Genomic DNA, 16,931 nt, shown 5'->3' on the forward strand with positions numbered 1-16,931 from the left:
CCTTGCTGTCCTCTGGCAGGTACTGGGGGTGTCATCCTGTTTGTGCCCGCCCATCTAGAGGTGGAGCCTCAAGAAGGCATAAAGCCTTGCCCAGCTGGAAGGTTCATTCTCTGATTCTGATCCTGGCCTGCTGCAGAAACCTCAGCCTTCCACCTGTGTTTGGTTTGATGCACCATCCAACATGCCTATAGCACACTTCCACACATCCACACACTGCTGACACTACTGAAAGTCTGATTCTTACATACACAATTACTCTGAGGTATTTTATGTTAAACTGTTAAACAAACATCCGATTGGCATTTAACTCTCTGTGAGACCCCACTTGTTGTAACAAGTGGGGTCTCGTCCGGGATCATTTCTGGTGCTGGATAAAGGAAATGGTGACCTATTTCAGTCAGGGAGTGTTCACACAGCTTGTTGGTTGACTCTGAGTTTTGTAGTGGAAAATAGGTCAGGTCGATCTTACTCTGTTTAAGTAACTGGCTTTACTCAAAGTTGTGTTTCTGTCCAAGGCAAGCTATGTTTTCCGGTATTGCTGTTTTGTGTTAAAGGCTGTCAAATGTTTGGAACCCTTATTCCTGTTAGGTACAAGCAATGAGAGACACAAGCTGTCTCCATTGAACCTTTTTTTGTTTTAGTTTGTTATTTTTGTGTAGTAAGTGGCTAGAGCATTTGCTCGGGTGCACTCCATGACTGCCTAGGTGATTTTCAATTGCTGAGAGTTAACCGGGTCACTGGGCTTTTGTGCTTAAAATCCTCCCACAATTCTACACGAAGACTAGGGTTGAGTGAGTCAGTAAGCATTTGGTAAGGTAGTTAGCCAGAGGAGTGGGGTTTCCATATGTAAAGCTGTCTTTCACGATCAGTTACTGCTGGAAAAACCTTGCCTTGGTGGCTAAACAGTTAAATGGCTTCTATTGAAGATTTTGTTGAGTCCCCAAATGAGGATTTGTTGAGTACTTATAAAAAAGATCGGCTTTTGAGAGTAGCTGACCATTACAGTCTTGAACTTCCCAAAAAGTTGAATAAAGAGGAGTTGTTGGAAGAAATAAAGCCACAGTTAGTGGAAAAGTGTTTTGTCTGTCTTTCTGGGGCCTGCCTCCCAACAGTCAATTAAGTCAGGTAATGTTTCAGGTGTGGCTCCAGTCCTGTCTGGACTTGGGGTTGGACTGTCATTTAAAGAACAGAAAGAGCTTCTAATGCTACATTTGGAACGTGATGTGTTGGTAGAAAAGTTTAGACAAAATGCCTGTCTTCAGGAAGCGGAGATGGCTCAAGTTCAGGGCAGACAAAAACTAGACTTGGAGCGCTATAGATTGGAGCTGATGAGTGAAGGTAAGCTTCCATCTGAGACTAGGAGAGCTGCAGAGACTGTAGGTCAGGTTCCTGCAAATCAAATGTTGTATTTTGAGATGACCTGATTGAGTGAAAGTTGTCCCACAGCTGTACGGTTTTTCTCCCATGAGAATACGCAGGTGGCGTTTTAAATCTCCAGATGTTTTGAAGGATTTAATAATGCATTACATTTTTTTTATTAGTGCTTTTACAGGTGCTCAAAGCGCTTTACAATTACATATTACACATATTAGACATGTAAATGTCATAACTGTGGACATTACCCACAGGAGCAAATATGGGTAAAGTGTCTTGCCCAAGGACACAACGGCCTTACGCAGTGGTGGCCGAGGCGGGTTTCGAACTGGAGTTCACCAACGACCCTTGACCTGATGATCAACGCTCTAACCACTGCGCCAAAACCGCCTTTGATTTGTCACATTGCTGACAGCTGTGACGTCTCCCTTCCTTTCTGTTTCTGAGCTCCAGGAGTCTCTTGGTTCTCCGTGCTGCTCATCAGCTGTCCTGATGAAGCCGCTTCAGGTGGAAAACTTCTATTTCGTCTTCTTCTGTTTAATCCCCTCACCTCTCTTCTCGGCCTTAAGGTCAAGTTTGAATGGTCTCCTCTGTGTCAACAGGCTTTTGAGGCTGCGAAAACTGTGTTGTGCTCTGCTCCTGTCCTAGCAGCTCCCCAGATGGACCAGCCCTTCATTCTTCATGTGGATGCTAGGGTTGGGGCTGTACTCGCGCAGGTTGATGAGGGGCTCCGAATGCCTGGTGAGTTTCTTCTCTAAGAAATGTAACTCATCAATTAAACTCATCAATTAAACTATTTGATCATTGAAAAGGAGGCACTGGCACTCATCTGGGCATTAATACATTTTGAGTTGTATGTTGGGAGTGGAGTTGGGCCCCTGGTGGTCTCATAATCCCCTAACCTAACCTAACCTTTCTGCACTCGCTCCAGAATCCAAATCAACGCCTTATGCGTTGGTGTCTCTTCCTCCAGCCTTTTCATCTGGACAGCAGACAAAGGTGTGGATAATACAGTGGCTGACGCCATGTCCAGGGCTATAACCTCCTAGGTTAACTGGTGTTTTTCTCCCTGTAGTGGTGTCTGTCTTTTCTGTTTGCCCTCTCTTAAAATGCTTCTTAGGTACCAAAGTTGCTGAGGGGTTGAGCTAGATGCTACAGATGTGCTTGCAAATGGTCCTCCATTTTAAGGGAGGGGGTGTGATGACCCCTCCCCCTTCTGCCTGTCTGTGCCATGGATGTATAATAAGAACTGGATACAGTGTGGAAGGTGGGGCCTCATTAATTCCTATGAGAGTTGCTCATTGGTGCCATTGGCGCATGATGACAAAATGGCCCAGCTTTTGAGAGTAAAACGTCACAGATTACCCAGCATGCCTGAGAAGTACCCGTATGTGCGCTCATAGAGAATGCGCAACTTTAGCCACGCCCCCCAAAAGGCTCGTTCGCATCAAGCACGTCAATTTGCGTACATTTAACAGCACCGCACGTTCTGGATTGTTACGATGGATATGTAAGGGATAATGTGCAGGCTGATCAGGAGCCCGACGCGAAGCGGTGTTCTTTTCCCCATAATGACCAAGTCGTTGCACATTATCCCGCTTATTACATGGCCACATTCTCAACAAAGTAACGTTATGACTCCCAATATTAATTAAAATGCTTTTATGGATTTAGAAAATGATTTTATTGATTTAAAAAATAGTTGTATTGATTTAAATTGACATGCATCTGCTAAGAAAATTAGTCCGTTGTTACTGTTTGAACTAACGTAGCAACGGCAGGAACTGCTTCGATAGCGTTTTTGAGGAGCTTTTTGATTAAAGATTTGAAAACATCGCTGCTTGCTTTAAAAGTAACACAATTAATTATGTCAAACCTTGGAAAGTATCTAGATATCCCTGCCCTAATTCCAAAGTAACTGGCAACTGAATATGTGTCGCCGTTTGATGTCTATGTCTGGACCGTTGCGTAAAAAGGAGGATTTCTGCCCGTTACTTCTCCGCTGCTTTCTTGTCGCTCTTGTCTTGTCAGGTAGAAAAGCCAAACTTTTTTCGGCCAAACTGTATACAGTTAAATCGAACAGACTTGTTTGTGCAGATGTGAGCGTCCTTAACAACGGTCAATAAGTGCTTGACAGCGGTCTGTCTGTTCGGTATTAACAACGTGTCACGTGTTCTGAATTGACAATCAGAATCGAGTATTCGACTAAGCCATGTAATAATAACGAGGCGGCCGCGGCAGCTAGCTAGTGTAACTTCATTGTATATGTAAGTTATATGTAAAGTTGTCTCGTGTGTATGTACTGTTTGTGATCGTTGTTGTGTCCTCACTCGTGGCCTGCACCTTGACGTGGTGAGTGGGCTTTAGACTAAGACAGGCCATTTATGTTTGAAATATCATGCTAACAAACCTGCAATTACATAATTGAATGATAGTGGTTATATATGTTCATGTCTTGCTGACATTATTTGTTATCCTTTTCCACATAGCCTCTCAGATGGATTCCTGTTTAATCTGTTGGTTTGCCACTGTCCAGTGTCGGCCAACTGGCTCCCTCTCAGAAAAGTGCCATCTTCTGTCAACAGGAAGAACTGAGCCTCCCAACCAGCATTCTGACCATGAGTCTGACTCACTAAATCAGTGGTTCTCAAACTTTTTCTGTCAGGCCCCCCCTTTGGAGAAAAAAAAAAGTCGGGCCCCCCCAAAACGAATAATCAGGCTCAGTGGCGGCGCCAGAGATTTATTTTGGGGGTGCTGTGGGGTAGCTTGACGTTTCATAGAGGGTGCTCAAACATTTAGGGTTTCCCATTAATGTACCGGTCGCTACAGTGGAATTTTCTACTGCAACAATCCCCACGCAAATACACAACGTACCCGCGACTGTTACAATGAAGGCTCGATATTCAGCTCACGGCATATAGGTGTAAGCAGGGATAAAGTGCTATTTTTATAGGTGATGTGTGGACGTCACATAGGGGGGTCCGGGGGCAAGCTTCCCCGGGAAGATTTATTTTTAAATATTGAAGTTAAAAGCATCAATCTGGTGCACTTTGAGAGCGAAATGAAGAGATCTATGGATACATCTCTCAACACCCATATGAAACAGAAATGTAAACAGATTTACTTTTTCTTGATGGATATTTTACAAATCACCCTTTTAAACTTTATTCTTGTTTTACTGTCATATAGTATTTCATACCTGTTTTTCATTTATTCTCTTATTTTTTTATAACTATAATGATCATATAACCGTGTGCCTCGGAAATAATTATTTACATTAATGGTGACCAAAACATTTGAGACCCACTGAGATAACACTGAGAGAGTCCTTTAGCTCACTGAGTCTCTCAGTCTGACAGGAGAGGACTCTCCTCCACTTTGTTGTTGAAAAAACTCCTTATATCCGTTAGCGTAGCTCGCTAGCACCAGAAGCTAACAACAACGATCTCCAGTACCGGTGCGCTCTCTCTCTCTCTCACGCGCACACAAAATGGCTCGTTCCACACACACACACACAGAGCCGAGCTTTAATGAAACAGAGACCCAGACGTAATAGTACTGTACTGCATCATATTATTTTCGAATCAATAATTTTTCAAATTATGATTTTTTTTTATTTATTTATTTATTTTTTTATATATAACCATTTTTCCTCCTGGTCTCTCGAGCCCCCCCTGGCATGCCTCTGCGCCCACCAGGGGGGGCGCGCCCCCCACTTTGAGAACCACTGCACTAAATGAAGCTCAGCGAAAGTTCTTTCAGGAAGACTGGGTATGTATACATTCACTCCGCAGCTCCTTATAATCAGCTCATCACGGGCGCTGTCTTTAAAGTGGACCTATCATGCTTTATTTGAATATTATAGTGTAGGACCATCCGGCATATTTATACTTTTTATTTTTCAAAATACCAAACGGATCATACATTTTAGCCATTCCTCATTTTGCTCAATTTATCACTGTCTTTGCATGGGCTGATTCTGTGAGAACAGCACCATCTACAGGCCTGGCATATGTACTACAGCGTCTCCAGCGCTTTCGACCGGCAATGTCCGTGGCTGTCTCCTCCTGATTGGTGGAGTTGCCCCAATAGCCGTAGCGCCACTTCTGTGATGTCATAGAAGTGTTCAAATCTGGATCAGTCTGTATCAGATCCGTTGCAGCCCCATTTTAAGAGATTTGGGTATGGAGGAAAATAGAGAGGGTTGTGTTTTCTGACACTTGGTGAGTTCCCTGGAACACCGGGGACACATATTCATGTATAAAAGACGTACAAAAGTGCATTTTGCATGATAGGTCACCTTTAACCTATTACATTCACCTCATTCTCCAGCAGCCAATCACCGAGCTGCAGCCAAACTTTAAAATGGTTCTCCTCTCTCCTGCAGTCAGCTGTGATTTCAGGTCTTCATGCTGCCGCCCGCCTCCTCTCCACCCACCTCCGTTCATCATATCCAGAGCCAGAAGACCTCATCACACCTCCTCTTCATCCCATCTCCTCATCAAATACAGATCATCATCACCAGTGTCTACACCCCGAAGAGGTTCCCAATATGCTCACGGCTGCATTTCCCCCTTTAGATAAGATTTCAGGATCGGGGTCTAATCGCTAAAGACTTAACATTTATCATATGACATGTGTCAATAAATGTTCTTTAAACAAAATGAAGCCTCTCCTGATTGAACTGTCTTGACCCCATCCTCAACTTTTTTCAAAACATAAAATGCCTTCATAGGGCTTTCCTGTTGATCATGTTTGGTGGATTTTAATATAATTGCCATCAATATTATATATATTACCATTTTAATCCATATCAATTGTATTTACATTTATTGTCACTATTTTTTCCACCTAGTTCAACTATGCCAGCCATCAGAGGTATACATGTGTTAACATTTCTTTTAGGTTTCATTTCTTATTTTTGTGAATTTCTATATAAAATGCTGATTTCTACCTGAAATGCTTATGTATTTTTAATTACATTTTCGTGGAGCTTTGACTTTTCCATCTAAATTAATATTATAACTCTAGATGGTTTTGTTCAGCATTGCCAGCTTCACTGTTGAGCTTTATGTTGTGCCCAGCATTCTCCTGTGCTCTGAAATCAAAATGTGAATAAGCATAATACAACTTGTTATTTGACACGCATACAAGGTTGTTCATTTGTGTGTATAAAAATATAACACAAACTATATACATACAAGTATAATTAATACTACTGTTAATTTGATTAAAGCTTTGATATCTTTATTTGTATAAGTATGACGACTTCCTCGGGCGATATATGGTATAGCTAATTAATCTGGGTCAAAACCATAGGTCAACGTGTTGTGCCCATGCAAAGGTTGTAAACTCTGGCTTATCCCTGCTTGGTATTACAGTATAGTAATAGGCAATAGCAACGTTTAACTCCTTTAATGGTATATTTGCAAGTGCAATAAGAAGCTACAGGGACGTTAATCTACGTCGGTAATATTAACTTTATTTTATACAAGATTTACATCATACAGACCATAGTATAATATTTTACAAATTATGAATTACAGCAAACATGTGCAATACATCCATTATTACAGCTCCGTGGGCTGGCAGTAAGGCGATATGGGTCCGTTCTTATTGTGCTTCCATGGGTAAAGGTAAAACTCATGTAGTACTAAACACGTCACATCACATGAACGTGCCGAGCGGCGCGGTCCCGTGGTTTAGATGCACGTTCATAATGCAGAGGGAAATAACTCTCAGAATAACGTTATTAGCACATTTTTACAACTTTAGGAACGAATGTTTTTAATAAGGGCTATACAAGTGTTCATACTGGGTAGTTTAAAAAAAATTATCCAACGACTTACGGACCACTCTTTCCCCATGTAAGTCAATGGGAAAAAGTGTTTCCGGGCCTGGCAACCAAACGGAAGTGTAGTACCGCCGTTTGGCCACCACAAATATTTTAATCTTGGGTCCGGCGTACTTCCTGGGAGCTTGGGCTGCAGTCGAATAGTCCAAAAATCATCTCCTACATTCTAACCCTATCGTCTATTCCTTGACCTCTGAGTGAAACGTCACGGGGTTAAGAGATAGTTGATAGGAGAATTCAAAAGGATTTAGGAGAAGAGACTGCAGTGCTTTAGAGAATCCGACTGCACTTTCACTATCCGACGTGTTTATGATGCGCCAGCGGACGTCATAAATGTGCGTCTGCTGCTGTGGGGAAACTATGGAAACTACAGTTTTCTATACAGCGGACTACAACATGGATGTTTAATAAGAACGAGGGACTACTGTAGACTCATCTAGAGACTCTGCACCGTGCTCTGATGCTGTTGTTTTATGCTTTATGAACAGGGACAACAGAGAAACATATTGAATGAATGAATGAAAACTTTATTACAGACTCAGGGTCCAGATAAAAGACAAGACATTACATAGATAAAAGACAAGGCATTATAATAAGTTACATACACAGCATAAAAATAATTCATAGTTTAAGAGTAATTTAAATCAGTGTCCTACAAAGAGACAACTATACCAATGTCTCCACAGCTGCGATTGCGTGTAGTACTAAACCTTATGTTCGATAAGGCCAAGAGGATTTCATTATCAGAGTCATTAAGCCGGCAAATACATTTATACATAAGATTTCTTAAAACAGCTTGTAGAGTATTGACTCCTGCAGCCACAAACATTTCACTTGCACTACTAGACCATCGAGGTCTCTTAAGCAATATTCTCATGGCATCATTATAAGCTACTTGAAGTTTCCTCAAACTTGCTTTTCTGTAGTTTGACCACAAATGTGCAGTAGAGAGTGGTGTGCAATATGCTCTGAACAGAGACATCTTCACTCCATCTGTACTTGCACTAAACTTACGTAGGAGAATGTTTGCTTGTGCATACATCATGCGGCATTGCCTATAAATATCTTCATCATCTGTCATTTGTTCTGTAATAAAGTGTCCAAGATATTTTAACTTATTGCAGACACTAAGATTAATATCAGACAATTTAAAATCAGGATATTTGAGACATTTATCTTCTTTGGTTCTAAAGATCATGACAGCACTCTTACTGTCGTTGTATTTGATGTCATGTTCCACACCATACACAGAACAAACAGCAAGAAGCTGCTGAAGACCAACGCTAGATGGACTCAGCACAACAATATCATCTGCATACATAATATGGTTCACTAGGGTACTACCAATCATGCATCCAGTATTACAGGCTTTCAGTCGCTTGGACAGATCTTCAATATAAAGGTTAAAAAGAACTGGGGACATAATTCCACCTTGTCTGACACCATTGCTTATCCCAAATTGGGCTGAATCCCTTGAAATAAAAAAGGAAAGTGAAACTTATGCTCGTCACCCTCTCCCTCCGGTCCACATTAATACAAAGGATTGCAAACACTGTATAAACTATGAAAAGATCTTAAAATCAATACAAATGTGTTAAATATAAAAATTGCTACTTAACATCTATCACTGTGTATATCACCATTCAAACATCTTTTAAAAGTTGAACAAACCCTACACAGCTCAGTAAAGAAAGACTGTGAAATGTTGACTTTATTTGATAATTTCAGTAAAAACTAACATTGATATTTCTCTTTTTGATTATAATACTGATGAACGTTCAAAACAAAGCACTTTGGCAAGCGGCCCCCTACGTTTTAAAAAGCTTAATAAGCACTGTAACTTTCATGATATAATTTCTCGGTCATAATCGGTTGTTTCCGTGAACGGTCGACTGTTGTGAGACGGCAAATGCTGCGGCTGCAAGGCATTGTGGGGCAGCATTTTCTCCTCTCCTTTCGGTGAGGGAGGTCCAGTGGTTCCTAAGCTAAAGGAGGTTATAAAGGAAGTTTGAAACCTCCTTTCATATATCTAGATAGGAACGGCACGTATCATGGCTGCCACTGAGGGACTTCCGGGTCATATCACTCGGTTAGGAAGGTTCCTAAGCTAAATGGACTATTCGACTGCAGCCTTGGGCCGTTTCTCAATCTCGAGGATACTGGCTTCCAAGCCAATATTTCAAGGATGCTACGTCATCGAGTGCCGCCGAAGTACTGTTCCAATCTCCAGCATACTTGGAATTCCACCGAGGCCGCGTCCTTGGTTCGGGGGAAATTTCGAGGCTGCACATGGGTAGACTTCGCGTCCTTAAAATCCCCACAATGCTTTGCGCACGGACCAATTTCAAAAACCCTTGAGGAGAATTGCTGAACCGACGCAGTACACATTTAAATGTAAGTATTAGTGGCGCAGAAAATGTGTAGTGTTGGTAAATGTATTACTTTGTTAAATTTGTTACCACCATAAATGTGTTCTGTGAAAGTAAAGCAAGTTCATAATTAGACAGCCTAGACATCGTGAGGTATTTATTTTCGGTACAGTTTATGTTGAAACCGTTAGAGAGAGTGGCACACTTGTTAGCCTGTTCCATTCTTTTTCGTTTTCCGAAGCCGTGGCTCGGAAGCATACTTGCTTAGTTTCTGAAGATAGTGAGTTGGAAGTACGCGACTACCAAGCCAGCATCCTCGCGATTGACAAACGGGCCGTTTCGTTTCCAAGTAGAAGCCTCCGTCTTTGTTTCCAGCCTTAAGTAAGGTTGTAAAAGTTTCATTACATCTAACTGCAGCCATTCCTCCTCTCTTTCCATTCCTGTCTCTCTCCACAAATCACAGCTGCTTGTGTAAGAATGGTATACAGGTTAGACCTCCCCCCCCCTCCTCTGTATAGACTTGAGAATGTATGCCTCTGTTTTGGAAAACTACTGACTCTAGTGGGTGGAAGCATGTGCAAGTGGAAGAAGAGCAGCACCAACTCTCTCCTCGCTGTCTATTCTCTCTCTCCTACATCTCTATTTTTTCAAGTGTAAGTGATAATATCCTCCCTTTTTCTGCCTCTCACCGGCTTGAGTGATTTGCTAAGGCGATGTGTTCATATGTGTGTACGTGTGTGTGTGCGTCTCACATTAGCCTTTTTCCATTAAAGCAATTTCGCCGCCCATTGTATTCCTGAAGAGGACCTGGGAAGTCACTAATGGTGCCTTGCGTCCACACTTGCGCGCTCACACACACACACACACACACACACACACACACACACACACACACACACACACACACACACACACACACACACACACACACACACACACACACACACACACACACACACACACACACACACACACACACACACACACATACACACACACACGCCGCAACATGCACACAGCAGAACCTCTCTCAGTGCGTGCTATCATCACCTGTCGCCTGATTGCTGTAAAACACACACATTAGCATAGAATGAGACACATTATCACTCCTGATTATGGGACGCTAAGAGGTTTCACAGAAAAAAAAGACCTCGCACCTTTTCTCCACAATGCCTGCTGCTAGTGAGATAAATGCATGTTGTCCAACATCTCTGACGCTACCGAAACAGCCTGAAGACTCTGCTGATGGATTTAATGGCCTCTTGTTGTCCATGTTCGTAACTGCTCAGATTTGTCATGTCAATACTAATTCTTTTAATTCAGACGATGCTGTGATCCGGCTGCCACCATCAAAACATGTACTTTGTATGTTTCCTGCTGTTTTGAGAGTGAAAAGCGCCCGGCTGGTGGTAATTTCAATAGGTTATTACTTATTTTAGTGGGATCAAATCTAAGTAGCAGCAGAGCAGAGACGCACACACTCACAGACACACACAAACACATCCACACTGCATCCGCCATTAGAGGTGAGGGCGCATGGTTAGCAGGTGGCCTTCTCTTCCCTGCCTTGATGAGTACAGGAAGTGTCAGCCGTGTACAGCGGAGGCACAGGACACTTGTTTGAGTCAAAGGTCATCCCTCTCTACTCTTTGCACTGTTTTCTTAAGTCTGGGGGGCCTGATGAGGTCTCGCTGCGTTTTAAAAGGCCTCACTCATTTCAGGGGTGGAGGAGGAACAGGAGGAAAGAGGGAAAAAGCTGTCATTCATGAGTTTGTATTTTCTTTTGCCTTTCTGGGGTTTTTCGCCAACATCCTGGAAATGGAGGAAGACCATGTCTGGATCCCTATATAGCCTGGCAGGGTCACAAAGGTGATGGGTGGAAGAGGCTTTAGGCTAAGATGGGAATTCCCCTGCCTTTGGGTGCAGTTCTAGGTGTTTTGAGAAAATAGGGTTTGACAAAAGTTTTTTGTTCTCTGGAGAAAATCCACTTTCTACAAAAGAGTCGCTGAAAGCACAATGTTTTAGATTTTGAGTAAAGGAATAGTTTTTATTTTTAGAAAATGTGTATTTTTTGTCATCAAGACTGGCAAACAGCTAGCCAAGGTAAAAAAGGAAAATTACATTTCGTAAAAGCTCACTAATAATATAGTTATTTAGTCTGTTTTTTATTCTCTACACAAATAGAAGTGTAACATTGATCATTTGTGGTTTTAGCAGGGGTTATTTGCAATGTTTTTCAGTGCTACCAGTCTTTTAGAGAAACTAAAACAAAAGCCTGCTTGATCAAACGTCATATATTTAACAAAGAGACATAAAGTGATACATCTTGGCAAGAAAACGTGTCAAAAAAATGTCACAAAGTATTCCTTTTAAGGTTGAGAGAAGCAGGGAACCTTACTTTTTGGAGAGTGATTGCGAAACTATATCAAAGATTTTTGTTTTTTTTAGTTAAGACTGCACAATAAAAGAATGCTGGGCTGGACAGAGGGCATACTATTTAAAGTGAATTAAAAAAACTAACAGAAAGTGGAAGATTGTGTGTTCAGATTTCCTTGGCACTTAGTAGCTTCATTTGCACACCTGTCAAACAGCACACACACAAACACACACATACGCGCACAGAGGTCTGTGATAATGACATAATTGTCCCGGAGCACACAGCCATGCAAATAGGGAAGATGGCTTGTGTTGCCATCCGTAGGTCTCTGCCATCTATTTCCATTATTCTAATGCACTGCTACTGATGACCTGCTCTCACACAATTAACAGTCAGCGAGAGAGAGTGAGCGAGGCTTAGGCAGAGAGAGAGGGAATGTGTGGTATTTGAGAATAGCATTTTTTTGCCCTTATCTTTCTACTCTGATCTCCTGGCCTTTCTTTTTAATGGCGTACCAGCAGTAACATATGGTAACTTTTCGCCTCTCGTTTTGCTTGACTTTTGTCATCTCTTCAACCATTTCTGGAAGCACAGTTGGAGCTAGCTAAACTTTACAAATCAAGAATTAAATGTGGAAATGTTCCGTCCACACATTTCATGCCATTATACCCTCCATGTTATTTTTTCCACGTCTCATCTTGGCCCTTTATTTATCCGTGTGTGTATGTGTGTGTGATCTTGGAAGAATGGGCTGTTGATTCTGGTCTATTCCTTGGCTCCCCGTCTCATGGTCTTGGCCCAGGTCGGATCCCTGCGATTGGATCGGGGGGCTTTTGTGGTGGCTGATGGGACAGAATTAAGCCAAGTGGCACACACTGAGCACGCTCCATGGCGGGCAGATGGACGGAAAGTGAAAGAGCTGTGATTTCTCATTGTGTCCCGCCGTCTTTTGGGGTGTGTGTGATACCTCCAGTGAACATCCTCCATTCCAAGAGCTCTATTCTTCAATCAGCGGCAACCGCTTCCTGGGTCCAGAGACACGCCTCTCCAAGATTTCATCTCTGTATCAGAACACAACCGGGATGCAAGCAGCTTAGAGAAGAACAAGGCAGGGTAAGATATAGCAGATCAGTCTTGGCGCTGTTAAAAGTGGGAAATACACAGTTTAAATATATATTATTTAAAGAAACAAAATTGAATATTCATGATACTTCACCCTGAAAAGTTTTTTTTAAAGGACGTATTTGCAGCTGTGCTCCGAATTAAACACATTTTTAGAAAATGATGCTCAGCAGATAATTCAAAAATATAATGTTGTTATTTAAATGAAGTCTCCGGATCAGTGCACTTGCAGTTGTGTCCAGCTGTTGACAATGAGCTCGTATGCTCAAGAGATTTGGGGGGTAAACAGATGCCCAAAATGTCTGTTTAAACATGTTCTAAAACCGATTAAAAAGATCTAAAGGGGTTAAATGACCGAGGCTGTAAAAGTTCCCACAGATCGTGTTTAACCTCTTACCTTCGGAGCCACCCCCTGTGCACAGTCCCTAAAGCTAAGCCCCAATGAGATTTACACCACGAGTGTGTGTAATAGTTATTTGACCCCCTGCCTTCCTGCGCATATATGTGAGTGTGTTTGGGTGAATTTGCCGATTACAGCAGATTACTTACACCCATGTAAAAACAGGAATTAGTTCCCAATAAGAACTGCTTATAGGGCCTAAAAACGTTAAAGATAATCATTAGGCCAAGGGGAACATCGCTTATTACATTACGCAAACACCCACTCACCATTACACGTTAAAAAGGAGTAAATACCCTTCTACCGCCTTTCTCCATCCCCTCCACCCCTCCTGAAACTACTAAACTGAGCTGTCGGTGGAGATGCTTAACTGCTCCTCTGATCTGGACTAGTGAAGGGGCTTTGGAGTTTTATTTTGAGGGTTGAAATCATCTGATAGGGCCAGAAAAGCCTGGAGTCGTAGCCAGGAAGGGTGGAGAAAATGCTTTCCATCCATCCCATCCTCCGTCTGCGACTGATTCAGGCAGAACCTTTTGTCTCCTGTTCTGAGAGCTGAGGGAGAGAGAGAACGAAAGAGAGACCTAGGAGATAACGGTGGTCACATGGCTTCCCCAGTAAGGGTTGAGTGATCTACTTAGAAGGGGCCATGGCAGGCCTGGCCAGCAGAAGCCAGATAGATGCCTGAGCAGGCTGGCCAGGGACCAGACACCCCTTTAAATCTGTTACTATGGCTAATCTCTAATCTGGAGATTTACTATATCTGTTCCCCCTCTCCCTCTGTTTCTCTTTTTCTCTCTGTTTCTACTTCTCCACATCTATAAATGGAGCAATCTGTGAGTATTTCAAAAATGCATTTATCCCCAAAACGTGTCATTAAAGACCGTCTAATTCCCTTCACATCCCTCAGATCCTCATACCCCACCCCCTGACCATGCCCAACAACACACACACACACACACACACACACACACACACACACACACACACACACACACACACACACACACACACACACACACACACACACACACACACACACACACACACACACACACACACACACACACTTCTTTTTTTTTCCTTTTCTTTTTTGCAGATGGTCACATAATGCACAATCAGCCAAACAAGACAGCTGATTTCAGGGTGGAATGTTGGACCCCCTCTCTCTTGGAGGGCATCCTTGGTGGACATTGCTAGCTAGAAGCCATTAGATGTTAGCTGTTTGCAGTGAGCCAGCAACAGTCAGAACCAATCCCAAATCTTTCTTTAACTGGACTGAGTTCCAGTCCAAAAACTGGAGCGAGGAAGAGCTGGTCTGCCTGGAACAATGTAGTGGGATTGCAGAAAGACATGCTGGGTGCCATGCATATATCAGGTGATTACCTCACATATCTTGCAACAAAAAACACACATCTTTCATCGCCCATCTTTTCAAAGATCTTGCTAACACATTTTCGGTGTTTTAATGGATGTTGCAGTCATGGGGTTGGCTTTTGAAATATGGTTTCCTTTGCTGCCAACAAAAGCACCTTTCCCCCTAAAGCACTCAACACATGGCAGTCTTGAAACTTGCGTGATGAAGACATGATGTGTCATAATAATTGGGAGGTGGACAAAGGATCTGCTGTTTAACATGGAAATGTATGCAGTCCCCAGTGTTTCCTACAAAGCTACATCTAGCATTTTTCCTTTTTTTGTCTGCTGTGTCCGGATTTGTTCGATTCACTTTCATCGTCCATCCGTCTCGGAGAGGCGAACGTTCACTGACACTAATGTGTCGCAGGTCAAGAGAGGAAGGGTTCCACCTAATGTGCATCTTCATCTCTGCTCTCCTCCCAAAAGACAATGCTTCCCTCCTCCCTCGTTCCTGCTTCCCCATACTTAGGCCCTCGCAGCAATTATGCCCAATCACAGGGCCTCAATAGGAAGCAACCAGGGCTTGTTTGTGCCTCTGCGGTCATTAAGAGGGGGGCGAAGAAAGGAATTAATGACTTAATTGAGGAGGAGAGAAAAGGGGGAAATCACACAGACTCTGGGAGCGGACTAGAGAGTATGAATGGGGCGCCTGGAACGCTCCTGGAGCAGGGGATTGTGGGATTGCTGAAGTGTGTCAAGATTTTGGTCGTCCTCCAGAGCAGATGGTGGCTTGTCGTTCGCATACCATCTATTCTCCTCTTTGTCAACCCAGAACGGCTTCTTTTGTTCCTCCCCGTTGCTTTGCTGCAAAAGTTCATGGGCGAAGAGAAGAAAAAATAGAAAAACAACACGACAAAACTGAAACACTGGTCCAGTTTGCTCCAGATTAACAGTGTCAACCTCGCTCTCTCCTTCTCGTTCTCTCTCTCTCCCTTCAAAAGTTTTGACCAAATCAGAAAGGATGCTGTGTCTAAAGTGTTAGTGTGCCAGCCTTGGCACATTTCTATTCATTCCTCTCTAATGTGGCAGGGTCCCCCCACTGCCAAGCCTCGGCTCCTGCTCCACAGACTCCTGATTACTGTGGATAAACACGCAGGAGGAGATCCCCCTCCTCTCCTCCATCCACCCCAACTGAGACTTGAGAGATATGCTACCTCCAGGAAATTCTGGCTTGGCTCGCTCTTGTAATTTCTCTTCCCATCCAAGATTTCAAAAACCGATAAAGTAATCAGGAGGAAACTGAAAAAAAAACAGCTTGCCGAGTATTCAACATTTGCGGAGCATCTGAAATGTTCCATTTTGATTGTTCCATAAAAACGAGGATGGACGTTGCACTGTTAAGCCTGAGGGTCTACAGAACTATTGATAGCAAGCTGAGGTGCTTTCATCAGTTTCCTTTTTCCTTTCACTTTCATGTGTCCTGATTCCTGGAAGCATTCCTTCTGTAAACAACAACTGAAAAAAAAACAACTGAGGCTTATTTGGAAAATGGCTAGCACCTTTGCAGGGCTGAATAATTAATGTATGCTAATGCTAACAGTGTATTAGTTATTCAAATGTGATCCTTTTAGACAACAGCACTGTTTACCCCCTATTACTCCCTCTGATCGTCCACTCCAAAAGGGGAGCACAGAAAGAGAAGAAAGCAGAGGAAGAGAGGAGAGATGAGTGTATGTGACACTAGCAGACACCAGCCAACACAACAAAGAAACACAGTGAGATTAGCATGACAGAGAATACCAGCGCTCCACACATTAATACACAACATGAACTATAGCCATAACCCTCAGGGGCCCGATGCAATATTCATCTCCTCTACCTCCTCCTTCAATCTTTTCACACCTCTCTGTCATTTTCTTTTTTTAAACATTTTCTCCCCTCTCTCCAGTCTTTTCTGTTCTTTGCTCGTCTCCTCTGCCTCTCTTTCCCACCCCTCTGCTCTTTCTCAGTAGACGTCTGAAGGGCCCTTCAGCCCAGAGGAGATGGGGACTGGTCTTACCGGGGGCAGGGGCCACTGTG

At 42.9% G+C, this 16,931-nt stretch overlaps 1 protein-coding gene and 1 long non-coding RNA gene across 3 annotated transcripts in view; one reads left to right on the forward strand and one right to left on the reverse strand.

Annotated features, from left to right (window-relative positions):
* Positions 1 to 337: 337 nt before the first annotated feature.
* LOC307014942 (uncharacterized protein) lies at positions 338 to 6,449 on the forward strand. Of its 2 annotated transcripts, none has more exons than XM_079643222.1 (4): positions 338 to 2,115; positions 3,864 to 4,004; positions 5,105 to 5,145; positions 5,762 to 6,449. In XM_079643222.1, exons 1-4 carry the CDS (start codon positions 2,034 to 2,036, stop codon positions 5,984 to 5,986), a joined length of 489 nt encoding a protein of 162 aa, XP_079499348.1. In that variant the 5' UTR covers positions 338 to 2,033; the 3' UTR covers positions 5,987 to 6,449. The 2 variants fall into 2 exon arrangements, with proteins under 2 accessions (XP_079499348.1, XP_079499349.1); XM_079643223.1 differs by having other exon boundaries at positions 3,960 to 4,004.
* Positions 6,450 to 11,989: 5,540 nt separating this feature from the next.
* Positions 11,990 to 16,931, reverse strand: part of LOC307014947 — a 55,141-nt gene continuing 50,199 nt past the window's right edge. Inside the window, exon 4 of the long non-coding RNA XR_013801363.1 lies at positions 11,990 to 13,035. This is a non-coding gene — a long non-coding RNA (uncharacterized lncRNA). The remainder of the gene's footprint in view (positions 13,036 to 16,931) is intronic.

The sequence above is a fragment of the Notothenia rossii genome (genome assembly GCF_949606895.1).
Source record: "Notothenia rossii genome assembly, chromosome: 8".
In the NCBI taxonomy this organism is placed as follows: domain Eukaryota; kingdom Metazoa; phylum Chordata; class Actinopteri; order Perciformes; family Nototheniidae; genus Notothenia; species Notothenia rossii.

Bases quoted from the DNA above. Each gene is read 5' to 3' on its own strand.
- LOC307014942 (XM_079643222.1), top strand. From the start codon at position 2,034: ATGGACCAGCCCTTCATTCTTCATGTGGATGCTAGGGTTGGGGCTGTA. The intron at 2,116-3,863 runs GTGAGTTTCTTC...TTTTCCACATAG, and splicing joins TGAGGGGCTCCGAATGCCTG to CCTCTCAGATGGATTCCTGT. The intron at 5,146-5,761 runs GTATGTATACAT...TCTCTCCTGCAG, and splicing joins AGTTCTTTCAGGAAGACTGG to TCAGCTGTGATTTCAGGTCT.